The sequence below is a fragment of the Monodon monoceros genome, unplaced genomic scaffold (genome assembly GCF_005190385.1).
Source record: "Monodon monoceros isolate NGI ecotype Baffin Bay Population unplaced genomic scaffold, NGI_Narwhal_1 Super_Scaffold_12, whole genome shotgun sequence".
Classification (NCBI taxonomy): Eukaryota; Metazoa; Chordata; class Mammalia; order Artiodactyla; family Monodontidae; genus Monodon; species Monodon monoceros.
The window spans coordinates 6301168-6329093 of record NW_021703768.1 but is presented as its reverse complement, the minus strand read 5'-3'; the positions used below and the strand labels follow the sequence as shown (position 1 = coordinate 6329093).

The window sequence follows — 27926 nt, the reverse complement described above, 5'->3', positions numbered from 1 at the left end:
TTAACAAATTAGGCAATACAGAGGAAATTACCATAAAAAACATAGAGTAAAACAGAAAAAGATAAACGTCAAGAATATCTAATGAATAACCTACAAGACCAGAATGTCCAAGTGGGCCTGTTCTTAGTTTGCCATCTTCTCTACGCCTGCTGGCCAACCCTTGTCTTCATTTCTGATTTGTATGACGTGCATTTGAAATTCTCAATAAAAAGATAAACAAAAAAAGCAAAGACAAGATCCCAACGGCTGAAGCTTAAACAGAACCATAACCACACAAGAAAATGAGTGCTCAAAATAATCATTTCACATTAGGCATTCCTGTCAAAATTATGCAAGAATCCTAGCAATCACCTCTATTATTTAATATTTCTTTTGAATTTCTTGTTAATATAAGCAGCGAACGACAATAGCAACAGCTTCAAATACTGCAAAATAAGAACTACTTATTGAGAATGGTATGACTGTAAAGCTAGAGAACCTAAGAATAGCAGCAACAAAAGGTGGGAATTCATGAAATAATCTTAGTAGCATGGCTGGATGTGACAAATATACAAACCTCAATAGGTTTGATTTATCCTGGTTATAAAATGTATTTGGGGACATATTCTCATTCACATATATCTAAAAATAACCTTAAGCTGGGACGAAGTGAGAGAGTAGCATGGACATATATACACTACCAAAAGCTAGTGGGAAGCAGCCGCATAGCACAGGGAGATCAGCTCGGTGCTTTGTGACCACCTAGAGGGGTGGGATAGGGAGGGTGGGAGGGAGACACAAGAGGGAGGAGATCTGGGGATATATGTACACGTATAGCTGATTCACTTTGCTATACAGCAGAAACTAACGCAACATTGTAAAGCAATTATACTCCAATAAAGATGTTAAAAAAATAAAATAAATAAAAATATCCTTAGCAGAAATGCACAAGATTTATACGAAGAATATCACACAGCTCTACTGAGAGATAGAAGAGAATATTTAGCACTATGAAATATTAATATGGGTGGGAAAGAGATTTCAGGGCTGTCTGAACTTCTAGCGTGAAGAATTGTCCACACAGAAGGGTAACAAAACAACCCAACTTTTACCAGTAATTTTATTAATCTCCTTAATTATTATAACTAACACAATAACAAACTGTCATAATTTGCTAGTTACAGTTTTTAGCAAAGGGAAGACAGGCAGACAAGATAGAACAACATTTCGTCCTGTCAATCATCCACCCAGCGCATGACAGTGAAGTAGCAACCATTCATCAAATCCCCACTTAGCCCAAACTTTTGGTCACTTAAATAAAAAAGAAGCACCAACAGAATTAAAAATCACAGTGAGCATCTCTAGCTCTCAGACAAGCATCTTTCTGGCCAGGTACACCTTCCACAGCCCAGGGGCCCAAATCAGTCAAGACTTGCTCAGATTTTTGAGTTTTCTGGAGGAGATCCTAAATATTTATCGTTTTATGGTTTCAAGTAATTATTCAGTCAGAAAAAGGGCCAAAGTTTATTTGATCATAAAATTTCCCTACAAAAGCATTCAATTTTTAGTTAAAAATGAAGCACAGCCACATCAGGAAAAGTTTTCCGTGTAATTCTAAAACCCTAAGGGACTCTAAAAACCACTAACACCAAGAACACAGTCGCTACATGAAACCTCATGGGGAGGGAGCCCCTGGTTGGGAAGGTGAGCCAGGAGAAGTGGGGAGGGAGCCGATGGGGTACCCAGAGGCCCCAGGGTGCAGGGGGCAGGAGGGCCTGCTCCCTGCCCAAAGGTGGCAGTCGGTCGGAGAACATACAGGACGCAACGTCAGGCATGCCCCGGAGGCCTCTGCCACCCAGCATCGTTAGAGATCGTTAAGTGAACACGGACTCTCTCCACTTACACCTTGCTCGGTTCCCACCCCTGCAAATGCAGGAGCAATAGAGGTAGTGCTGTCCCAGGTGAGGAGGGGTCCGTACCATGTGTTCATTGGATTTTCACAGAGGGGGCAAGAGACTCAGTAGGTAGCCTTCCAGTAGGGAGATTTCTTTTACATATCTGGCAATAAGTAGTACATTTTATTACTGTCATTCATCTCCGTGGAGGTTTTGAGTGCATCTAAAATAAGAAATTCTGCTTCAAATTATAGTTTTGCAATATTGAGAGGTATTTAAAAAGAAAAAGTGCCTTTAAAAAATGTTAATTCTACCTAGAAGGAGGAAGAAAAATCATCCCAAGCCAGAGACTCCTAGTGGCTCATGGCGAGTGACCCGAGATGGGAAGGCTGCCCCTCAGCACCTTCGTGCTCCCAGCTGAGGGCCTCCAGGAAGTAAGTCCCTTTCATGGGGGACACAGCAGCTTGCTCCTTAGGAATGCCCCCAGTGCCCTGTCCTGCCAGTGAAGTCACCTGGTGGTCCAGGCTGGAGCAGGTGCCAGAGGCCTTTTGCACCGGCCTCCGCTGGGCCTCTCCTCTCTCTACGCCCAGCTTCTCTGCCTGCCCAGCACCCAACAGTGAGAGGCTGTGGTGGGTACTCTGTGGAGACCCGGGCCTCTCCGACCTAGGGGGATGAGAGGGACATGAAGACAGAACACACCTCCATAGGGGGAGGGGACAACATCACCTTTGACCTTAAACCCATTGCTGTAGGGAGTTGTGCAAGGGGTAGAGAATGTTTTGGTCCAAAGAGGCAGACAAATGAGAGGAGGGTCAAGCTGCAATTACAGAGTTCCAGATCCGTGACCTGGTATGCAGCGTCATAATTCCACCTGCCATTTCAGTTTGATTAGACTGTTATTAGGTAGCTTACACATTTGCTACTGTTATTAGATAGTTTACTCATTTACACAATCCTAGAGCAAATCTTGAAAAAGGTGAAGTAGCAGAAAAATTACAGAGACACACATTCATTTATATCATCCTGAGAGAAACGATCAAAAAGCTTCAAGTTGAAGGTAACCCCATTGACAGCGAACTTAAAACAAAAATGGAATCATAATTTTTCTGAATTTGGGATAGTCTTCAAATTTCTCATGGTACCACCTGAAATAAGACAAAAAAATACATTAAAAAAAACTTAGTTTTCTCACTGAAACATTTAACAGTTGCTAACAAAACGGACAGTATTTCTCATCATAGAGGGATACTGAGCTTTTTAAAAGTAGTGATAAAAATTCTGGCATCTCAGACACATAGCTTGACTTTGTCTGTATCATGAATAAACATATCAGAATGTACAGCACGATTCACGAAGATGTGACTCATATAATTCACCTTTATATTGGCAGGGAAAGTTACAGGCATGTGATAAACACGCAGATCAGGATATTGGGGCGCTATCTTTGCAGATCTTGGGAAGCAGGCTGACTGGGGGAGGGGAGGGGAACCGAGTAGGTGTATCCTGGGTATCTCTTAGTTACCCCAAGAGTTTTCTCCAGTTCCCAGAAGAGAACTACTGCTCCAGACCCAGGGTCTGTGGCAGGGGCACGCAGCTACATGCCAGGTGACTCTCAAACAAACCTAGGAACACGTGACACGGGTCGTTCATAATTCAGCCCTGCACTCAAGCAGGTATTTTGAGTTTTGATATAAATTAAATCAACAAAGGCACACTCATTCGTTGTGGGGTAAGAGCCCATTGGGAAGGGTGGCAGCTAAGTGGATGGAGTAAAAGATTAAAAATAATTTGACAAAATGGAGAAATAGGCAGAAAAAGCCTTTCCATAAGTACAAAAGAGTGCTAAACAGACTAAAAACAATGATGAAAAATAATTAGCTATTGTAGAGAACAAACGTATGGACACGAAGGGGGGAAAATGGCGGGGCGTGGGGGTGGGATGAATTGGGAGGTTGGGATCGACATATACACACTAATATGTATAAAATGGATAACTAATAAGAACCTGCTGTATAAATAAATAAATTAAATTAAATTAAAAAGAAATTAGCTAATTTGTTAAGATGGCAGAAACATATGAAAACAACAACCTGAAAGTGAGTCAACAAAATCCTGTCGATTTTAGATCAACTAAACACTGTCATCCACAAATACAGAATTACAACATAGCAGACGCCACGGTGCTCTCATGCGCTGTTCTGTATTCCCCAAAAGACACATGATGAGAAACACCCACAGAAGCTGGTCACTGGACCTCAGATCAAGCAGCACCTCCCCTGACATGAGGCCACAGTAAAAACGGACTTTTCCAGATCAGTGATGTGTGTGGAGACAAGAAGGGCTACGGGCAGCAGAGGTGCCAAGAATGTGTACAGTCCACATATTTACTCATGTCAGCCTGTGCTATGGTCTGAATGTGACCCCCGCAAAAGTCATGTGAAGGACCTAACGCCCGAGGCAATGATAGTATTAGGAGGTGAGGCCTTTGGGAGGCGATGAGGTCAGGAAGATGGAGCCTCAAGGATGGAATTAGTGCCTGGATTAAAGAGGCCCCCCGGCTCTTTCTGTCCTTGAGGTTACAGCGAGAAAGCAACCCAGAAGAGGGCCTTTCCCAGAACTGCCAGTACTGGCACCCATATCTCCAATTTCCAACCTCCAGAACTCTGAGAAATAATCGTTTGTTGTTTTGTTTTTTTCTTTTTTGCGGTACGCGGGCCTCTCATCGTTGTGGCCTCTTCCCGTTGTGGAGCACAGGCTCCGGACGCGCAGGCTCAGCGGCCATGGCTCACGGGCCCAGCCGCTCCGCGGCATGTGGGATCCTCCCGGACCGGGGCACGAACCCGCGTCCCCTGCATCGGCAGGCGGACTCTCAACCACTGCGCCACCAGGGAAGCCCTCGTTTGTTGTTTATAAGGCCCTGGGTTATGGCATGTTTGTGACAGCAGCCTAAACAGACTAAGACAGCCCGCTCGGGATCCAGGACACGGACCAGGCAGCCAGTTCCAAAGAGCCTCCCATGGGGCAGCAGTGTGGACAGCACGCTAGGAGAGCAGGAGGCGAGCCCCTGTCCTGAAACTGCCCGGGGACCTGGGACCCTGGCCTCAGATGGGCAAGAGTGAAGGCAGCGGCCCAAAGACAGCAAGAACAGGACAGGCGCTCCCACCCACGCCCTCGGGACGGCTCCAGGCGCTGTGCAGCCACCCAGGAAACTTCTCATTTGTTTGAACACTGAGACCACAAACCCACCTCAAGAAAACATACTTTAAAGGACTTCCCCGGTGGTCCAGTGGTTAGGACTCTGTGCTTCCACTGCAGGGGGCATGGGTTTGATCCCTGGTCAGGGAACTAATAAGATCCCACATGCCACGCAGCCAAAAAGAAAAAAGTACTTTAAGTATGTGTGTATGTATAGATACTTTTAAAAGGACAAGCGGCATATTTCTATTACTTTTCTCATTCATTTTGCTACCCTTAGAACCAAAGCTTATGTGACACTGACCAGGGCTGGATACCAATTTTTTGTCTTGATTTTATTACTGTGGAGACTGAACTAACATCTCATTGCCTTTCTGTTGAATGCAAAATAATCCCTAACCGTTTGTGTGTTTCGGGCTTAGAAACAGCTTTGTGTTTGTGAACACAGGGACGGGCCACTGACAGCTGAGTAAACACTTTCCAAGCATTCACAAATCACGGTTATGCACCCAAGTCTCATGAAATAGGCTGTGACAAGATGGCAGCATGTCATATTCTTGTGGGTCTTTTTTTAAAAAAATCATTGTGTCATCAACCAGTGTCTTGAAGACTCATTGAGTTCATTTTTAAAAATGACATTAAAGTTAACAAATAGATAAGCATGGAATAATTTATTTCAACAGAGTCTGCCCTCAAAGACTGTTTTTGAGGCCGGCGCCAACCTCCAGTGCCCTGGTGTGAATGAGCACACGTCTGAGTTCATTCTCACACAGCTGTGAAATCATGTGCAGCCACACCCTGGCCCCATCCAACAAGCATGGCTGCTGGAGGCTGGCAGGGAAGAAAACGGTGAGAAAACGTGCCCCCCTTAACCATTCCTTGAAATGTGGCCCTCAAACCTGAATATCTGTTAGCTACTCGGAACAGGTGACCCTAAGTTTCTGATCTACAGATCTAATTATCAATATAACAATCATTTATGGATTTAAATACTTCACGTCTAGCTGTTACAGAAAGAAGTTCATTGTAATAAAGTATGGCTTTAGGAACATTGTCAGTAAGTCAAATATAGTGCAAGGACTAGTCCCAGGGATTGTTTCCTTTTGGAAGCAATTTATCTGATGGTTTCATTAGTTGGGTGGACTGGATTTAAAAAAAAAAAAAAAAACAAAGATAGGCTTAATTTTGTCCTCAGCTTGTAAATCTAACATTTCTGAACATACTTCCACTAAACCGAATTAATTGTTCAGCAATTAAAATTGTTTTCACACTGACATCAATTTAAACAGCAAATGAATGAAAAAGAGCCCTTTCAACCCGTGAATCTGCAAAGAACACCTTTGGGTTTTCTTTACAGAGACTTTCATTTGGAAAATAGGATTATTTTCTATTTCTATCTGTGTCACACTGCAGCACTGAGGGGGATTTTCCTGTGCCCTGTTTTCATTTGAGAAAACATCTTTACGACTGACCTAGTGTGCTCTTGTTCAATCTTCCTCTGTTCCACTTTCTTAAAATGTCAGGATTATCTCTTTTGCTTTTATTATTAGAAAGCAACCAATATTCACTTTTTAATATCTAATATCACAAATGGACAGGAATAGCATCTCCCCCATGGCCATGAGAAGGTGGTCTTAGGCCCCTGCACTGGGCTGTGTGGGGTAGGTGCTGGTGCTGAGGTGGGGGAGGAGGGGGAGGGGAAGAGGGAGGGGAAGAAGGGGGAGGGAAGGAAAGGGGAAGGGGAGAAGAAAGGGGGAGGGGGAGGGAAGGGGAGGGAAGGAGAGGGGGAGGGGAGAAGGGAGGGGGAGGGAGATGGGACACAAAGGGGAGGGGGAGGGGAAGGAAGAGGAGGAGGAGAGGAAGGTGGAGGAGGGGGAGGGGAAGGGATGCGGGGTGGGGGTGGGGAAGATAGCTTGCAGTTGTTGTCACTGCTGTTACATGAACCTAGTTTTGCTTTATTCATTTTCTAGGACGTTGTTAGATACTTTTATTCTAAAGTGATAATAACATATTATTTCAGCCAGGCCTGCTGAGAGTATGAATCTTTCTGGTTCTGAGAAAAGTGTTTCATAGGCATGAGATCTGGGGAAATCATCTAGCAGAGGAGAAAACTGAGGACCTCAGACTCACTGCCTTTGCTTACAGCCCCATGGACTGTAAATCCTGGAAGGGCTGGTGTGTTGGTTTCTCAGGGCTGCTATAACAAAGAGCCACAAACCCGGGGCTTGAAACAACAGCATTTATGCCTGGCGGCCAGAAGCCTGGCTTCCGGGTGTGGTAGGGCCACTGCTCCCTCCCAGGCTCCAAGGGAGGGTCTTTCTGAAACAGGAGAGAAAGAGGCTGGGCACAACCTTTGAAAGAATGACACAGCCCGAGAACATGACATAAACTGATTAGAACCAAATGGATCCAAGATGGCGGACAAGTCGACTTTTTCCACTAGACCTTGAGCCTCAGTATCAGCAAGTTCACGTTAGCACGCTAAATGACACACCCACAGGCGCCACGACAGTTCCAAGACAGGCCATAACGATCAAAAAGTGGGCGGTGGCCCAATTCCTGGAAATCCCCGCCCCTTCCTGAAACAACTAGAACACTCCTCCCCCTCATTAGCCTATGAAATTACCCGCTCCCATACCCTGGTGCCTCTCTCACCTTCTGAGATGGCCCACACTCTGTCTGTGGAGTGTGTTTCTCTCTAAATAAATCCACTTCTTACCCATCACTTTGTCTCTCACTGAATTCTTTCTGCGATGAGACATCAAGAATCTGAGCTTCATTTAAGTCCTGAAACCCGGTGTGTGGTCTCAGTTGGAAGACTGTGGGTTTTGGCCGGGTTCGAGTCCCGGCCGGCGTGGGTTTAAGTCCCAGTCTGAGGTGTACGGTTTCACTTCCAGCCTTTCCCAGCTTCCGGCAGCATCTGGGGTTCCTTGGTTTGTGGCTGCATCACTGCCACACTCTTGGCCCTCAGCTTCCCTCTGTGTCTGTCTGCACGCAGCCGTCGCTTCTTTTGCCTGCATGTCTGTGTCCAAGCGTCTCCTCTTCGTAAGGACACCAGCCCTACTGGACTAGGGCCTGACTCCAGGGTGACCTCATCTGAACTAAGCCCGTCTACATGGACTCTGTTCCTGGGATTAGGACCCAATCCAACCCTAGACGGCAAATCATTCCTGAACATTTGTGTGTCTGAGCCACTTCTGACGCTGTAACCCCTTTCCTGAGCCCTCGCTGGTATGGGCTTCCTTCCTACCCTTGTCTTCACAGCAGCTCTGGGATACACACGGGTCCTGCCTTTGTGGCCCTGCTCCCCTCACTGGCAGGAGGGAAGCTCACCAACTTACCAGCGCAGGGGGCACTTCAAAGAACAGAGGTGCTGCTCTCAGGATCTCAACAACTCTCACGCTTTTGCTGTAATGTCTTCAACTATTAGCTAAACAGATATTTTTAGCTCTTCCTTACTACCTCCAATAAGAATCCTCTGTGTCTTTAAATACATGGTGAGCCTGGGAAATAAACCCAGGACTTCTGACTCTAAGAAGTCTGTGTTTCTCACTGCACCGTGATATCATCTATTCTTCTGCTGGCCTTCCAGCTCTGTCCTGTTCCCCAAAGAGATGGCAAAGTCCGTGAAGCAGGACAATGATATACATTTTTGGATGCCTTTGTGTCAGCAGCCCTGGAGGTTAGGATGAAATGTTTCCGAGTGCATGAAGCCAGGGAAGCAGAGCAGCGTCCCCTCGAGCTCAGAGGACACGAGATGTCCATGTGGGCACTGGGGAACCAGACGCGCCAAACTTCCAGCATTGCTGCGGCATCAGGGGACTGTCCCGATGCTCAGATGGTCTGCGAGCCCTCCAGTCTCAGCGAGACGGAACTTCCATCCTGTCTGAGCCTGAGCCTCAGTTTCCCCACCTGTTAGATGGGGAAGATGCCCTCCAAGCTCACTTCAGCTTTAACATACTTTGTTTTCTATGCTGTTGGTCATATGGATCACAGACCCTTTTGGGGATCTGATAAAGGCCTCACACTCTGGAAAACAATGTGACCTCGGGGTGCGGTATCCCAGGAGTCCATCAGGGACCCTGCACAGTGGGATGCCCTTGTGCGAAGGGGCTCTGCCAGGGCCAGACACTGATGCTTCCAACTGCAGCCGCCCGAGGGCCTGCTGCCTGGTCAGCGTCCCCTGTTATCATTGGCGAGTCCACGTCAGACCCTGAATCCCCCTGCCTGACATTCAACTTGACCACCGAGTCCAGCAGCAGACATTCAAAGAGGCTCAGAGCAGGGTGGAGCAAATGATGTGGCTGACGCATACCTGACGATTACAGCTGGGCTATTCTTCAGACATTTGCGTGGTTCCATGCTCGTTTAGCTAAAGCCTGGTCTAAACTGGGATTTGGCAAATTGATATGAACATTTCAAAAATCTAACCTGCAAATTGCTCTACCAAGGTCGGAGGACAAATTAGAAATGCTAAAAGCGTTTTCAAACGTACTGGTGATGCTGCTGAGCCCTGGTGAGCAGGACACAGAAGGTGAACACAGCAAAAGCCCAGCCTTGGATGGACCAGCTGGCGAGGGCGTAGCCACACCACTCGACGACCTCTCCGAAGTAGTTGGCCGCAGTGATGTATTCAAACAAGCCCCCTAGAAGAAAACAGAGACCCAGCAGTGTGTTTACTATGAAAGAGTGCCTCATGAAATCCTGACTTAAGAGATACCAGTGGATACTTCCTCCGAGAACATACAAATCAACTCTGGGGAAATACAACCTTTACAGAATTTTCATCAATGAGACGCACCTAACATGACCGGTGTTACTATTTCATATCACAACTTCTGGTAGTAAGTACACGCCTGTATCAATACCTATCTGTTTGTCTGACTATAAAATGCTACGGTTTTAACACACTTCAATATATCGCCTCCCTGGTTAATGAATGAAGCTGACAAAACTTAAACAAGGATGGGGAACACAGACTAACAGTTAATGAACCAACTTGATAAAATGGACCTATAGGGACCCCTAGACAAAGAGCTGGAGAAAATACAAATTTTCAAGGACAGACTCATTCATTCACTCCTCCCTCACATCTTCACAGATTCATCAAGTCTACATGACAGGCCAGACCTTTCTCGAAGCACGTGGGGTGCTGTGTGGACCAGACCCCTCCCCCAACATCTTGGCCATTACACCCCAGGGAGGGGGGGCCACCCAAGGGGCAGAGAAGGGCACGGGGGCCTGGGAGTCATCGGGCCGGAGAGCAGAGCTGCACACTCCAAGGGTAACCCCAGGGCCACAGTTTAAGTCATTTGAGCTTTACAGGGTTTTTTGGTCATTTGTTCTGCTGTTGTTCCTGTATGGTTTCCAGGAAGATAAGCTGAAGGATTCCGAACTAAGTGCTGCTGTGTGCTTCTCACTTTCACTCTAGTTGTAGTCTTACCTACTGATGTTTAAAGAAAATTTTCAGGAGCTCTGTTGTTTTCCACCTTGTATCTATGTTGTCCTTTTTAGAGTATATTGCTCCTTTGCTCATAATTTCAATCCCTTTTTTATTTTTTAAATATTTAAGTATTCACTGTACAACTTGTGTCCATGAACTCTAAGATCTGAGCTCGCTCACATTCACGAAGCTCTTGTTCATGGTGCCCTTTTCCTCACGGGCTCAACTTTTGACTGCGGCCCTTATCCTGTGGCGTGTGGTCTGCTGGGCTCTCGGAGGCCTGAGTTGAAGGCAGGTTCCTTGGGGATCTGGGCTTGCGATGGCCACAGGCATGAGCGCACCGCCCCCAGGAATACATGGATCCTAGTTCACAGCTGGACGTTTTTCAGACCAGGCAAGTGGCACGAATTTGGGCCACAAAACCAGCATGAGGGTCAGCCAGTGGTCAAAACAAGATGCACTCTGGACTCTAGCACTCACTTAGATTCTGCCCTCTGATGATTACTTGCTTTCTTGATACCACACTGACGCATTTAAATTTTTCACCCAACCTTTTAAATTGTTTTCGGAGGGAGGGTCAATCGAGCTATCGATTCTATTCTGTGGCTAGAAATGAAGTATCGGACACCCCTTGTAGACCACCGATTCCTGCTAATCTCTCTTTCCAAACACAGATATAACTAGAGCTTCCTTTCTGCTTAACAAAGCATCCAGTTAGTCAGAATTGCTTCTTCTATCATTTTAACAAAACAGTAAAATCAGTCACTGTTACGAACAATAATGGTGACTCACACTGAAAACCTGCAGCTATAACATACTGCACTTTAGTTACGAGATCTGGCAAAACTAAAACAGCAAAGCATCACTCAATAAGATTTTAGAATAAATTCCCCATTTTCGGTACATACCCCTTGGTATTTTATATCCAGTCTCCCCTGGTTTCCTGAGGTTCCTTAGGACATGGTCTGAATGGATGTTTATCAGCATACCTAACAACCACAAGACAAAACCTAAAGAAAATGAGATATAAAGAAAATAAAATATTCAAGAGTATTACGGTTAATAAACTACAAAGTTTACAAACCCAAGCCTGAATGAAGGGTATTATTGGTATAACACATTAGCCATGATGGATAGCAAAAATCATTGTATATAATAAATACTGTGCTTTATTTAGGAAGATGACTTAGAAGCACTGCTCTAGGCCTGCTAGATAGGGCTTTGCTTTTCTAATAATACTATTAAATTATCTAATCTATTTAAGATAGCTTGACCGGATGGCCACAATCTATGTTTTTAGGATGACTGGTATGATCAGAAATTTGACTTATGACTAAGGCACAAGGCTTTTTTCTAGGAAGAGGTATTACCATTGTCAGTGGGTCAGCCCACAACGTTTATTTGTCCTCTCAAACACTGAAGCACGATGCCCCCTCTGGCCCCTCTGTTTCACAGAAGAGGAGACGGGAAATCCCAGCGCGTGCTTTACCATGACTCGTTGCATTCAGGCCCCTCGAGGGGCGGTGCGGAGGAGCTAACCTCGGGTCCTCTTCTCTTCTTTCTCCATAACCTCATTTGAACAATTTAACGCACATCCACGGCCTCCCCCACCCCTGACTTCCTGCTCATTCATCAGTCAGTGTTCCTGGGTCTGTTCGTCCACCTCATCTCCCCCAACTAAATCTTCAACTGCCAGCCGCCCAGCTCTGCGTAGATATTCCACAGCATCTGAACATTTTCTCTCCAGTTCTCCAAAGCCTTCAGAGGTTTCTCATCACTTAAGGGAGACTTATCAGTATCATACCAATTGATTCCAACAAGAAAAGGCCAAACGCCAAGATAGTGCTTGATAAAAGGAATAACTTGATTTCATAAAAAGAGTTAATTTGATTATTCTGAGATACTTAAAACAATGTGAAGGCAGATGGTGCTTAATGGTGGCATTCAATTCAATTTCAAAGGAACGTACACTTGGAGTAACATTATTAGTTATCCATCAGTTACCCCCGTGGCATTAAAGAGTTTTCCACAGTTAGAACAGGGACATACGAATCATGTTCAGGTCTACAGTAAGACTTGCAAGATTTCTTCCTATTGATTTCACTAGGCAGCTTCCTTTCTAAACAGTTTGTACCAAATTGTCTAATATGTTTTGTAAGTCACTTATTGGATCCATCAATTTATGGCTGACTCGCTACCTTGTTTGAATTTCAGTATGTCACTTCTAGGTGATTTGGCCCCCAATGTGATGTTCCAGAAAGCATCACATTCTCAAAATTCCATGCTTCCTTTATTTGTCTTCTAAGAGACAAGCTCCCTCTATTGCCTAGATTCGTAGGAAAACTAATATTTGTGCTTACCTGAACTAAACATTTAATTCCATGGTTAGGGATCTTAAAATCTTTGTATAAATTCTTTTAGCTTAACCACTCTTACTTCTCTGGGAAACTTTTTGTTAGGATTTTATTACTATTGATACTTGCTTAACCTTTTCATAATAACTATTGTAAGTATAATTAATTATGTGATTTCTAAAATTATTCATGTAATTACAAAATCTATAAACTTTATGAAATGAATATGAAAAAAGTAACCCAGTTTGTTTCTCAGTTGGCATATTTCCTCATTTTCAATTACTTCTGTTCAATCACAGAGAAGTCAAGAAGTCTGTATACAATTTATTGATGTCTTAAATTTTAGACCAGCTTCAAAGGCACCTGCAGGTAACACGGTCTATCTATAGAGCTCCTTTAAATGACACTGAAATTCACAGACCAAAGAATTCTTTTGTTTTGTTGTTCATCAAAAGTTCAAACAATTCATCATAAAAACGATTCCCATGAGAATCTCAAATAAACATTTAAAACCTTTATCTTTTAGTTTAAAAAACAATCCCCTTTCTCTGTCCCTCATTGCCTTTTGTGGGCCAGTGTGATGATCTGGTTTAAACCACCACTCTGCTATTACTCGATTTAGATCTGGGGCCAGCTGCTTAACCATATGACCTTTCTTTCTCCTGTGAAAAGGACCTAACTTTTGCCCTTTTCTGAACCTCGGACAGGCAGAAGCATGGGTACAGCTCCTGGCAGATGGCCAAGCCTGTTCTGTCTCCTGAGAGTTGGGGCAGAAGAAAATCAGACAGTCAGGGAGCAGATAAATCAAGATGATATTTGGGGGCAGGGTGCGAACAGAACGATTTAGTCTGGTGTTTCATGGAGGCACAGACTTGTGGAGCTAGAAAAGGCTCTTGAAAATTTTCGCATTCGTCCCCCCTCTGATAGATGAGGAAGCAGATCCCTTGTTGTCACAGTTCTCAGGTTCGATGAGGACTCTGCCCTGGGAGCAAAATTTTAATTCACAGAAAAAAATATGACCGAGAAATGTGAAACTGCTTCGTCAACAACAAAGTACTACTCAAATGTTCGTTTCCTCTATTATGACAAATTCATACACATGGAGAAAAAGCCAGATGAAACGTAAGATCACTTTATGTACTTTAGGGTGAAGGGCTCTAGGGCAGTTTGAGAATTTGATGGACCAACTGCCGATTCTTAGCATGGTACCTTGGGGGTAAGCTACACCTGAATGTGCTAGAACGTCTAAACGTTAGGAGGGTAAACATATAGAAGAAACTTCCTTACAAACAAGAGCTCCCAAATTACATAGTTTTAACATCCTTGCAAATATTTTTGATGGCTAATGTTCTATCATCATTTTTGTTCAGAACTTGTAAGGTTATAATTAGAACTTGAAAATGTACATTACATTCATTGATAAAAATTTAAAAAAAAAATCAAAAACCTCACAAACCTCAAAGTTTAAAGTCAGTATAACCATAAAAGTCTAATTACCTTGTGGGAAGATGACCCAGTCTGACTTTCTCTCGCTTTCCAGAAGAAACCGTAGGAGGTTTAACCACTTAGATTACACAGTCAACTTGTGCCCAAATGAACTCACTCTCCATCCACTGCTCACTCTGCTGCAGCCGGTTGCTATTTTTAGGCTCACCTTAAGAACAGGTATTTGTGCTTTCAGTGCTTCAGTGGGCAAGGGTGACGGGCACCTGCGTCATCTCCTGCTACTGATGTGGCGCTGGGACAGCCTGACCCTCCCTCCTGCCAGTGCTTGGCCCCCTGCTAGGTCATGGGCCTACGCAGACTCTCTGTTCTCTCAAGAAGTGTGCGCTTTCTAACTGGACACTACTGGAAGGTGAGCACCGAAGTTATGATTAGGAGGATGGAGTGCATCACTAAGGACACTCACCTGTTAGAAATCGGGGGTCAGTGAGCCAGTTGTCAGCATATACCGCATACTGGCTCAAGTATCTGCTCTGCAAGTAGCCATTATAGGTGCAGAACATGAATGCCAGGATAAAGGTGTACAATGGCATGGGCTTTCCTCCTCGGATCAGAAATGGGAAAATCAAGGCCCTTCGGAAAAAAGAAACATATATATATATATTTTTTTTTTTTAAGAAAAGCAACAACAATAAAGAATCTAATTTCTGCAATTCTACTTTAAGTGTCTTGGGTTTTTAATCCTGCTTTCTGTACAAAAGTCATTCTTAGTAATACTTGCCCAGAGTACCACATCTGTTAAAAGCAGCATTTCTAGTTAAAGAATTAACCGTGTTTCAATAATGGACACCACTGTGCACAAACTCAGGATTCCAACTGTACAGAATGCAAAACAGACACACTGAATGAGAGAGACTGAAGGATTCAAGAGACTCTCAAAATTCCCACCATCCTAAAACCAGTAACTCGTTCTAGTCTGAGCACTACGAGTTGGGGACCACCATCACGTTGTCCATCACCATCACAGTGGCTCTCATTCCCTGAGTGTCCATCACAGCGAGGCCTCGCAGCTACCTGCACAGGAGATAGCGTTACGCACATTTGACAGAGGACAAGATTAAGATTCAGAGTGGTTAAGTAATCTGCTCAAGGCCACAGGGCTAGACAGTGGCTGAGTTTCAGTGTAAACCTGGGCAATTTGACATCATGTTCTTTGGTTATATCATGCTGGTGTAGGGGCACATTACTAAAAATTTAAAGAGGGAAAATACAAGGACAAGAAACGTGAAATGTACGAAGAAAACAGGATGCAAAATTTTATTCTGTGTTTGAATTTTCTCTTTAGAATCAGTGTGTAATACATTTAAAAAAGGGGCATCACTATGTAACCTACAGCACTTAAGAGGATAATAAGAAATTATTTTCAACAGCTTTATGTCAATACATTTGACGTGGATGAAATAGACAAAATTCTTAAAAGACAAAGGTGACCAAAACTGACCCAAGAAGAAAGTGACAACTTGAATTCCTCTGTCAGTGAAAGGAATTGTTGTACACCAGTTCTGTATCCAGATTGTGGCCATGACTACACAACTTAATCCAGTCACCAAAATTGACCAAACTATAGACTTAAAATGAGTGAATTTTATTTATGTAAATTATAGCTTAAAACAAGGAAAAATGTAAACACTTATTGTTTCCATTTTGGCCATCTACTCTAGAGTAAAAACGTAATTGACTGTTAATAGTAATAGTAATAGCACGAGAATAGTACTATAATGTTGGCTATGCATCCTCAAGGGATTCTCTCCCCAACAGTCTCACTCAGCATCTTGGGAGAACTTTCACAGGAATCACAAGCAGCCTTCAAGGTTCTCATCTTGTTCACGACACGTCCCCCAAAGAAGACCTTATTCAAATTTAGGGCAAAGCATCCATTTGGTTATGACATCATCAGTGAGGTAGAGATTTACCTGGAAACTATAGTGTTGACAAGCCCCTCAAAAAGAACAGGGAATCTCAACCATTTCTCTCTGCCTCGGGAAAACATGGTTCCTATCTGGTAGACAGTTGGCACAGTGGGCTGGCACTGGGGATGCAGGTTAACTGCAAACACTCGCACTGCAAGATCAGGACTTGGTCCTGATTGGGGGTAAGTGTGCGTGTCTTGGACCGGCATAGGCTCCCTTAAAAACAGGCAGGGATTCTGACATGTTGTGATTGGGCACTGTTGTCAAGGTGCCTTTCTGCCTCTCCCTGTTTCTCAGCCAGGGTAGGGGCCCTTGTGTGAGACCCAGAGAAAACGGTAGATGGCAGAATACAAAATGGTTCTCACCCTGTCCCTGAGTGCCCAGACTTCAGAAGTACCAGGAGTGAGCAGCCTCATTTCCACAGTCAGTGTAAGGGATTCTCTAGCCGTGGGAAAGTAGAAAGGGGACAGTATGGTGAGAAAGTTAGGAAAAATCTCCTCGGGGAGTCATGGTCTCAAGGAAATTTCCAGGAGGCAAACTGCAGGACTGAACTGAGAAAGTGTTAGAATTCCAAGTTTGGAGAAACACGGAAAAAAAAGAAGAGAGAGCAGGATATAAGACTTGTGGTAGACGCAGGGGTTGGACTTGGTTTAGAAAGATGCCTGTTAAAATGTAGAATGCTCCGTTCCTGAAAGACTGGGACTGTTGACCTGAACGGAACATGCCGAGTTCAACACAGGCTAATAGAAACGCAGGGTCAGAGAGTGGAGGGAAAAACAGTAAGCTTGGAATAGGAAAAACAGGTACTAAAAAATGGCGGGAGGCAACCTTCTAGGCTAGATGTCACAAATTTCTAGATTATAGATGTATAAAGTGTTGTAGAAGCAACTCTGAGGAAACATTCTGCAAAGGTGGTAGACGTTTCTGTACAGCAAACTTTTGATGGATTTCTCCCAATCCGGTTTCAAGTTCAGGGCTGAATTCTGAACTGGCAAACATTGGCTGGCACACTGTAAAGGTGAAACCCAAACCTCTCTTTTGTTTTGCCTTCACAAATGTTCCTCATCTGTCACTAATGTTCTATGCCTGTGATATCAAAACGTGAGTCTGGATCAGGTGTCAGCAAACACAGCCCCTGGGACAAATCCTGTCCACCACCACTGTTTTTTACAGTCTGTGAGCTAAGAATGCTTTTTACATTTTTAAATATTGGGGATAGGGGAATCAAAAGAATATTTCACGACGCGTAAAAATTATATGAAATTCAAATCTCAGTGTCCATAAATGAAGCAGTACTGGAACGTGAGCGTGGTCCTCTGTTTACACGTTGTCTGCGCAGAGTTCAGTAGCTGTGACAGAACCTGTACGTGACCATCTTATCACTTTGCACTGCTGCTTGGTGTGCTCGCTGCCCATCACCGTGATGCAGTGACCTGAGTACCAAGCACGGCACTGGGCTGTGTATGACCAGTGCTTACCCATCCTGTCAGAACAAGAAAAGTTGATGGCCTCTTCGTGCTTTGAAGGTACAGTGGAGTGTGGGCTATTTTGTTACTGCATCAGATGGCAAAGCATACTTTGGGATGCAATGCCACTATAGCTGTGCCAGGAGAATATAACAGAGGTCCCCACTACCAGGCTGAGCCGTCATCACAATGTCCCCAACTCCCAGGAAAGCAACGATCAAAAAAATCAGAGAATTTAAAACAGCACCCCATGACAGAATTTCTTTACAAAAGAAATGAAGATGAGGCTACAGACCCCCAGGAAGCTACCAAGCAGTTCATTTTGCTAGCCAAACAAGGAAAACCATATGCCAATGGTGAGGCAATTAATTGCAGCAGCCAAAGAAACATGTCCAGGGAATATAAACTTGTTGTACATAGCCTTTTGGGGAGAACAGCACTTGAGGAGTTAGGACACCAGGAGTGACGTCTATAGTTAAAAAGCGAGGCAGGGGGCTTCCCTGGTGGCACAGTGGTTGAGAGTCTGCCTGCCGATGCAGGGGACACGGGTTCGTGCCCCGGTCCGGGAAGATCCCACATGCCGCGGAGCGGCTGGGCCCGTGAGCCATGGCCGCTGAGCCTGAGTGTCCGGAGCCTGTTCTCCGCAACGGGAGAGGCTGGGGCAGTGAGAGGCCCGCGAACCGGAAAAAAAAAAAAAAAAAAAAAAGCGAGGCAGAAGATGCAGCATGTGAGCATCCTTGGCTCTTGGTGTGTCCACGGAACTGGATGCTATTGCTCAGCTGTTTATTCTAGGGTTCAGTGCCGAGGCTGGAGCGACTGCAGGCTCAGGCTCTCTAAACAGTCTGTGTGGAACAGCTAAAGGTGAGGATACTTCCAAAGAGGTTGAGGAAACACTAGTTCAGTACAGCCTAAAGTGGAATCAGCTAGGATGTTATTACTCATGGTGGTAAAAATGTGTGGGACAGACACACAGATAAATTACAAATTTACAAAGCTTGTGAAAATGTAAGGTGTTTAAAGCTATCTCCTATACCATCAGGTACTCGGCAAAACAAACAAAATCTATTGTGTGTGACTGAATCAATAGTGTCAACGGTGCATGTGACATTCCCTCCATGGACCTGACCACTATTTTGAGCTCAAGACAAATTTTCTCATTGAGGAAAATTGCTCTCAACCACTACTATTGAGTTTTTTTTTTTAATTAATTTATTTATTTTTGGCTGCGTTGGGCCTTTGTTGCTGCGCGTGGGCTTCTCCTTGCGGTGGCTTCTCTTATTGTGGAGCACGGCCTCTAGGCGTGTGGGCTTCAGTAGTTGTGGCTCGCAGGCTCTACAGTGCAGGCTCAGTAGTTGTGGCACAGGGGCTTAGCTGCTCCGTGGCACATAGGATCCTCCCGGACCAGGGCTCGAACCCGCGTCGCCTGCATTGGCAGGCAGATTCTTAACCACTGTGCCACTGGGGAAGCCCACTATTATTGAGTTTTAAAGGGTTTGGAAATTAGCTTTTGCTGCAGGTTCAATTCACCTTCCTAGTGAATCCACCTAAAACTGTAGGACAAAAATCACTCAGGTGCAAAATTTACACTGTGTTAGTTATTTCAATGACAACTGACACTGTTTGAATCACAAGTCATGTCAGACTGCTCTACATATTAATACTTTCCATGCTGTTAAAATTAAAAGCAGCAGCAAGATCTACTTTCTCACATCAATGTGCAGTGGACAATTTCTAAGCCCAGACTAGTTCTAGCAGTGCTTCTCGAACTTTGGTTTCCATACTTCAAAATCCACTTAGCTGTGTAATCGAGGAGCTGCCACCTGATATTCAATCGCAAGATATTAATCTACAATGTCATGACCCACTAAAAGGCAGATATCAAGAGAGAAGAATGCAATAGAATTTCATGGGACTTCCTTGGTGACTCAGTGGTTAAGAATCCGCCTGCCAATGCAGGGCACACGGGTTCGAGCCCTGGTCCGGGAAGATCCCACATGCCGTGGAGCAACTAAGCCCGTGCGCTACAACTACTGAGCCTGCACTCTAGAGCCTGCGAGCCATGACTACTGAGCCTGCACTCTAGAGTCTGCGAGCCACAACTACTGAGCCTGCGTGCCACAACTACTGAAGCCCACATGCCTAGAGCCTGTGCTCCACAACAAGAGAAGCCACCACAATGAGAAGCCCGTGCACCGCAACGAAGAGTAGCCCCCACTCGCCGCAACTAGAGAAAGCCCGCGCGCAGCAAAGAAGACCCAACGCAGCCATAAATAAATAAATACATTTATAGAATAAAGTTTAAAAAAATTTCACAAAAGGCTTTCAAGCCAGGGTTGTGTTAAATTAAAATCATAAACTTGTGGACTGATACGAATATTTGGCAGAACATACATGCACGAAAGGACATTTTCAAAGATAAAATGTAATCGCGGTAAGAGGCAGACACAAGAGATTTTCATAAGAAGGTGCCCTAACCCTGATGTCCAATTAAGTTACATGTTATTCCCCAACAAAAAAAAGAACCCCATTCTTCTCATTACACCTGTATTACCAAAATTGCACTAAGGTATCATATTTTAAATTTTGTCAATACAACTTTTGTGAAATCTTTTCTCTTTTGTTATAAATTCCTACACCATGTACCTTATTTTGTCCTTTGGCCCAGAAAGCTTAACATATGCACTATCTGGCCCTTTCCCCAAAAGTTCACAGCTCTTGGTCTAGATTAAAACAGGAGATCTAACCTAGAACCATCACTTTGATTTTCTTAGAAAACACTCCTGCCTGTGGCCCCAGCATTTGGACTTCGGGCAGCCGCTGGGTCCCGGGGCTCACTGTGGCTTGGTGGCTGGCAGGGACTGCGCACCTGTGTCCTGTTACCTGACCAGGCAGGAGAGGTGCACTGACTTCTGCTCCTATGCATGCCCTGGGGGGAACTTGGGGAAGGCAGTCATAAAGAACCTGGGGAGAGGATTTACCTCTCTTTGGTCTCACGTGAATGTCAGTAAAGGGGCGAGGACTGGAAACAGGGCCTTATAAAGGTTGACACAGGCCTCTTCCGTTGCTCTCTGCTCTCTGCCCTTGGAGGGGACAGCAGTGACCCTGATGTCCACAGGCCTGGCCATAAAAACCATCGAAGTCAGAACAAGCTATGCGGAGCAATGCCACCTATGCCTGCAGACCTCTAGGACTGCCTCTGAGGACATGCCGGCCAGGGTCTTCAGGGGCCAGATGTCCAAGTGCAACATGCCTTCCAGAGGGGAGTGCTCTGCCCCCTCTTGGCATCTTTTCGATTATTTTTCTCTTTTTGGGTTATTCCCTTTAGCTTTACATCTTTTCCTCGGAAATCCAGGCAGCTGTTGTCAGCAGTGTTTTCCTTTGACTTGGGCCATTTAGGAACCAGAATGGGACCAAGGAGTGGTGGCTTCTGGGCTTGGCTTTCATCTGAGCCTTCATCCAGACTTTGGAGGGGCAAGAGCAGCTCAGGGATTGCCGTGGACCCAGCCGCCTATCAGGGCGAAGGATCCAGGCTCAGACAGTAAGGAAGGCAGGCACACCTGCTGGATGGACACAGCACCAGTCATGCGCCAGGGTCTGGGACACAGGCCACCTTGGTTACAACAGACACTCGTCTTCAAAAGCTCTTCTCAGACACTGCCTCACCCTCACACTCACCTATGGGAAATGAATACCACCCCTCTTTAAAATAACGGCATTAAGTCAGAGGTTGAAAATTCCTTAAAATAGAAATAATCTTTTGAGAAACTATGAAGCACTTGGACTTAAAATATTTTATTTAGGGCTTCCCTGGTGGCGCAGTGGTTGAGAGTCCGCCTGCCGAGGCAGGGGATACAGGTTCGTGCCCCGGTCCGGGAAGATCCCACATGCCGCGGAGCGGCTGGGCCCCTGAGCCATGGCCGCTGAGCCTGCGCGTCCAGAGCCTGTGCTCCGCAACGGGAGAGAGGCCACAACAGTGAGAGGCCTGCGTATCGCAAATAAATAAATAAATAAATAAATAAATAAATAAAGCCACAAATTCCACTTATTAAAAAAAAAAAAAGTATTTTATTTAGGTACTGGGTTATAAAGCCATTTCCTCTTCTGGATACGCAGTAGCCAGGTCCCAAGGAGCTAGGAAGGAATTCTGTTTCCTACATCATCAGAAGCAGATATGGGATTGAATTTGACACTTTGTTCTTCACTGTGTTACAGTTTCCTTATTTTATTTTCTTTCTGTTCCATGTAAAGAAAGAATATGTACTTTCCATCAAATTGTTTTTTTTTTTTTTTTTTTTTCGGTACGCGGGGCCTCTCACTGCCGTGGTCTCTCCTGTTGCGGAGCACAGGCTCCGGACGCGCAGGCTTAGTGGCCATGGCTCACGGGCCCAGCTGCTCCGCGGCACGTGGGATCTTCCCGGACCGGGGCACAAACCCGCGTCCCCTGCATCGGCAGGCGGACTCTCAACCACTGGCCGCCTGGGAAGCCCAATCATCAAATTGTTTTTAATTACCCAGGGAAACTTACAAAAGTTTGTGTTTGTAGGACAATCAGGAATGCAGGGAATGTTTGACGACTGGATGAACCAAAAGCCCCGAGATGCCAGAAACTCCGCGGGGCTTTGATGCTCAGGGCACTCTGCCACCTGTTTACTTTTTGGGTGAGTTTCCATGCTTAGAAAGCATAAAGGTGCTTCTCATAGTTCCTGATAAAAATGTTCCCAATAATTCCTAATCCTATACAACATGCTTTTTTTTTTTTTTTAAATACTTTCAGAACTGTTACTATTTACCCTATTTAATAGATCAGGACCCAGAGGCTCAGAGGAATACGGTGCCCTGGGTGATGGAGAGAGACAGTAGGCTAGGAAGAGGCAGGCTCCGAGGCAATGACCCAGGTGTGCCATCCAACACATCGCAAGGTGGTGGCGAGAAACAGGACCAAGCAGGGCTGGCTCTGTCTATTTACTCTGTGGCACATTGGTCTTTAGAAGTCATCTTTAGTAAGTATTTCTATTAGGCCAGTATAATACTTATGTTAAGTGACAAAAGTGGGATATAAGGTTTTATGCGTGTTTATACGTGTTATCTTTACTGCTTAGAAAAAAAAGTGATCAAAAACTTATTAAAGACAGTGAAGGAGATGGGAAAGAGATATGCCAAAATATCGTCAGTGTTATCTCTGGGTGATGGAACTATAGGTGGTTTTTATTTTCTTCCTTCAATTCCTCCACATTTTCTAAGTTTTCTACAGGAGCATGTACCTCAGTTGTAGGTTCTTTTGCATGCAATACGCACACATGTATTTTAAGTCCTGGAACCTAATACATTCAGAACAGACCTGATGAGTGAGAGGGAGAAATCTGATTTCTTGGGCTGAAGACTTGCAATTGCTTATTGGAAAAGGCTCAGAGAGAATCAGGCAAAATTAATAAAGCAAACCAAAAATTTTTCCTTAAATTTTTTCCTGAATTTTAAGGAAACAAGAAAGTATCCTATTAGCACCCATGAAGGAAAATGGATTACAGAAAAGAACAAAGTCCCCAGAGCTAGCCCGCATTTCTACTCTCACTGCAAAGTAGCGCCCAGAGACCCAAGCTTCTCATCCTCCCAAGCAGCTCTCACGTGGTTTCTTGAACCACTCAAGCCAGTAGGGTTAATGCCTACACAAAACCCAAGTTAACTGGCAAATAACCACTGCGCCCATCTGCTGGAAAGACTCAAGTGAAAGCATTCCTTTCAAAGGTCAACATGCCGGCAACCATGTGGAATGACAATTCTCTAACGGTTGAAAGTTAAGATTTCAATGTTTGGGCTCCCAGACACAAGCTCCATGACTGCTTAATTTGCATAGTGAAGTATAAGAATTCTCTCTGAAAATGTTTTCCCAATAAACTGCAATAACAACACTGCAGTTTTCTTGCAACGAGAAATAACGCAATCACTCAGCAAATGATTTGACTCTGGAAATGGAAGCAGTTGGACATCATCTCCTAGGACAGCCTATAATGTCGCCCACCCAAGTTTGGGAACACTAAGTAACCAACTTGGTGATCTGGCAGTAATTTAGGTAATGGTAGATTTAACCATTTTAAAATGTTTAAAACTGAGAGTGGTTGTTGATTTTAATATTTGACTGTATTACTTTTTTCTCAACAATTTGACATCGTTGAAATCTACAGCACTTCCTACATTTGGATCAGTTCCCTTTGCTTTTCTTTCCTTCTGTAAAAGACTCTTTCCCTGTAGTGATTAAACTGCAGTAAAGCTACATACTTAAATAAGCACTTTGCTCTTTCAAGGCAAGGTCACAGACACAATTAATACTTTACTTTCTGTCGTTCTATACTTTGACATAAAAGTTTTCCTCTTCTCAAATTATTTGAATCCACAAGGCAAGGGCCAAGGATTTGGTGTGCCCTTCACCCTCTCCAGTCCTCTGCTGTGTTTTAATGTTATACATGCTTTATGACACAGTTAAAAGAGAGGCTGGGCCAGGCTCTCCCCAGACCATTAACAGGCCCCAGCTGGAGGAATGATGAACCTGAAGTAGGTGAGGGGCTTTGAGGCATTGCAATCAAGGATGACAACAGAATCAAGATCCCACAAGGAGATCTGGTTGAGCACAGACCTTGGGGTGGGTGTTTGAAAGTCTGCACACTTGGGACGGGGGTGCTTGGCACCCTTCCTCTGTGGCCTCAGGGTGACTGGGGCCCCAGCGGTAAATAAACAGCTCAGCGCTCAAGTGGGATTTTGGTTTGTAACTACTGTTAAACAGAGGAGCTGATGAGAAATAATCAGCGACTCACTCACTCACTGCTGAACGGAAAGGGAAAATCTGTGACACAGGTACCCTGGGTTCGGGTCATATCGAACCCCTGCTTGGCTGGACAGAAAGCAGCAGAACACGAGGTGAGACGGGGTTGAGGGAGCCACACCTGGGCTTCTGACAAATGCAGAGCAGCTCTGAGTTGACTTGAGAACAGGCAACTGCCCATTTCCGGCATACGCTTGCCTCAGGTGAGCAGGCGAGAGGTCGGACACGCTCCACACACACGAAACCAAGGGCGGTGTGAGAAGATGCGGTGGTGCCCTTGGGAACTCAGAAGCCCGTGACCAACAGGAGGTGACCTCAGTGCAGACAGGATGCAAAGGCCACCGGCCGCTGGCGGGACAACCATGTGGTTTGCCGTAGATTAAAAAAACCTTCCTACGGGGACTTCCCTGGTGGTCCAGCGGTTAAGACTCTGTGCTTCCACTGCAGGGGGCATGGGTTCGATCCCTGGTCAGGGAACTAAGATCCCACATGTCACACAGTGCGGCCAAAAAGTTAAAAAAAAAAAAAAAAAAGTTACTACAAACATCCTTCACCATCCTTGGGGGAGCTGGTCAGGGCCCTGGTGTGTTCTGTCCCACAGTTGTCCCCTCTTGCCGTCCTAGGCAGGCCTTCCCTCCCATCCCTGGCTCTTGTGCCCCAAAGATCCTGTTGATTCTCCAGAGTCTGTCCTGTATTCATTGACTCAAGAGAACATCTCAACTCTGTACACCCAACGATGAGTAGAATGCCAAATACATCAAACAATCCATAGTCAGTGTGTGCCGAATGAAGAACTAAAAACACACAGGCAAACACCCCTTCTCACAGACCATGGGAAGCCTCCTTCTGGCTTCAGTCCTCAAGAGGCTCAAGCTCCCCTAGGCGGGGCCCCGCCTCCCTCCTGTGTCAGCCCACGTCTTAGCACAGGGCCTCAGCACACGTCTGCCAAGTTCTGGAAGTTGCTGCCCATTCGGTCTCGTGTCTCCCAAGCATGTCCCATGGTTTGTGTTTCTCCCGCCACTAGCCTGACTCAGGCTTGGATTCACCTGTCTGCCTTCTTACTTTCTTGTCTGGCCTACAGAGCCCTGACAAATGAGGGGCTGAAGAAACAGCTTCTGGGTCAAGGAGTTCAGTGGTTTGGAACAAGTGTTCAATGTGGTTTGCACTTCCGTTCTCGTCCAAGAGCTCACCGACTTAGGTCAAATGACCGTTTAATAAATTAGTTGCTTGGGTAGAATGGAAGATGTTTATCTTTTCTATTTGGAAAAACTTAAATGCCCCCAAACCACATGGGCTATGTGTATAGTAACATGAACGACTTGGGGGAAAAAAAAATAGCCCAGCAGTTTAAAAAACTACACGTGACCCGTCAAATCCTTTGGAGCAGAGTTTTTGAAAGCACTGGTCTAGAAACCGAGGAGGGGAGCAGGGTGTTAGTCCCGGCAGTCGCTCATCCAACAAGCTTGGATAAAACACCTGAACTCTGGGGCTCTGTGGCCTCATCTGTATGAAAGGATCTATTCCAGTTCTATCTGTAGAAGCGACTTCGGCCCTCTGGGAGGCCGCATCCAGTCTCCCACTAGAGTAAGCCCCAATGCAATTACACATGACACCTTACATCAAAAAGCTTCAACTCCAGGCTTTCAGACAAAGCTCTGTAAAGTGCTCCCTTCACATCTTTCCAATGCCTTCAATGTCTTCAGATTTTTTTCTTGGCACATGAAGCTGGCTGCAGCGTGCACAAATGTCACGCAGAGTGTGTATGCGGGTACGCCCATTTGCATGGTGATATAAAGTGGTGTTATTTGTCACCATTAAGCATTCAGATTTCCCAGAACCTCACAAGCATTTTATGGAGTTGCCTTTAGTATTTAATACACATGCCAATCCCACTGGTGGGTAGCTGGTACCATGGCTACGCCAGTTTCATTGATGGGGCAATCTGCTGCAGAGCAGCTTAATAACTTACCTCACCAGTCACCAGTGATGCGGTTGAGATAACACCTAGCAGTCTGACTCGAGAGCTTGCTTTTAGTTGTGACAAAAAAAGACAGACACAGGTTCTGGCATATTTATGGAGAAATGTATGTAGTCATGAGAATTCTATTGATATGCAAATTGCAGTAATGCTCAATCACATTACAGAACCTCCATGAGTCTGGTAACAACTTTGCTTACTGGAATTCTCTAAGAGTGTCAGAAACAGGGCACCCAGAAAGCCTTGTGGAACACTGACTCTGCCCACTTCCTGTGCCTGCTTAAAAGCAGATGGGGACACAGCTGTGCCAGGGACTCAAGAGAGGCTTAGAGACACCCACACTTCTTTCCCGTCCCACTTTATGAAGTGGGCGTAGTGGGGTGGGACCCACGATCACAGAGGTCAAGTAACCTGCCCACATTCACAGAGCAGGTGAGCCCAGGTCTCTCACATGCAGGGAACGCCCTTTTTAACTTGGCAGCCTTTTGAAGTCTGAATACACATTTTCAAATTCTGATTTTAAACTTTTGTCCAGCCATTTGGTTTAGCAGTGTAAAAGCCAAAACCTAAGAGCTGGAGAAAGTCCCAACTTATTACGAGACCTGAACAGTTCAGACACAGCCATTCATTGAGCATTCTTCACAAAAACGAAACACTTGGAAGTCAGTGTAAAGACCTCATGTGTGTTTAAAGTTATTTCTTGGAAGGCCACTTCCACAGTCGCGGGGGCCCTTGCATAATGTGGAGGTGAAAGTCTCTGAACGTGATCCATTCAAGCCCATACAGTCCGTGCATCGTAAAGGGCAAGTCCCAAGGAGTTTGAGGAAACCAGGCTCCCAAGTTGCAGGTGACCATTTGGCTGGAGGAAAAGAGCTCCTCCACCCACAGCAAAGAGCCCAAAGTGGAACTAGAAAAGTAGAAAGAGGATGCTGGGAGAAGAAGTAGAGGCGCAAGGAGAGGGCGCCAGGCCCTGCTGCACAGGTGGAGGGAGCCAGCCTGGGGTGGCAGGGAGGGGACAGGGCACCAGGGGTGGCAGGGAGAGGGCAGCGCACCAGGGGTGGCAGGGAGAGGCGCGGGGCCGCCCGCCCTCACCTTTGCGCGTAGTGGACGAGGAACATGGTCAGGAGGATGCAGTTGGGCCAGCGGTTGAGGCGCTCGGCGGGCGCGCAGGCGCACGCGAGGAGCGGCACCGCCAGCGAGGGCAGCTCCTGCACCGCCCAAGCGGCCCGCGCCGGCAGCCGAAATGCGGAGCGCGGCGACGCGTAGCGCCCGTAGGGCGAGCCCACCAGCTTCAGCAGCACGTAGCACAGGAAGCCCAGGGCGCACTCCAGGTAGGCGAGCGCGTCCAGCAGGAACCGCTCGGCCAGCTCCATTGTGGGGGACAGCAGG

The 27926-nt window shown here is 45.6% G+C and overlaps 1 protein-coding gene across 1 annotated transcript; it reads right to left on the bottom strand.

Annotated features, from left to right (window-relative positions):
* Positions 1-1095: 1095 nt before the first annotated feature.
* Positions 1096-27924, bottom strand: SRD5A1 (steroid 5 alpha-reductase 1). The gene is made up of 5 exons (XM_029219222.1): positions 27630-27924; positions 14776-14942; positions 11421-11522; positions 9565-9715; positions 1096-3019 (listed from the first exon to the last, which is right to left on the bottom strand). The coding sequence occupies exons 1-5, from the start codon at positions 27908-27910 to the stop codon at positions 2953-2955; spliced, it is 768 nt and encodes a 255-aa protein (XP_029075055.1). The 5' UTR covers positions 27911-27924; the 3' UTR covers positions 1096-2952.
* Between the last annotated feature and the right edge of the window lie 2 nt (positions 27925-27926).

Coding starts and splice junctions, on each gene's coding strand:
- SRD5A1 (XM_029219222.1), bottom strand. CDS start 27,910: ATGGAGCTGGCCGAGCGGTTCCTGCTGGACGCGCTCGCCTACCTGGAG. Junction 9,716..11,420: donor TGGATATAAAATACCAAGGG/GTATGTACCGAA, acceptor GTTTTCTTCTAG/GGGGCTTGTTTGAATACATC. Junction 3,020..9,564: donor AGGGCTCAGCAGCATCACCA/GTACGTTTGAAA, acceptor GTCTTATTTCAG/GTGGTACCATGAGAAATTTG.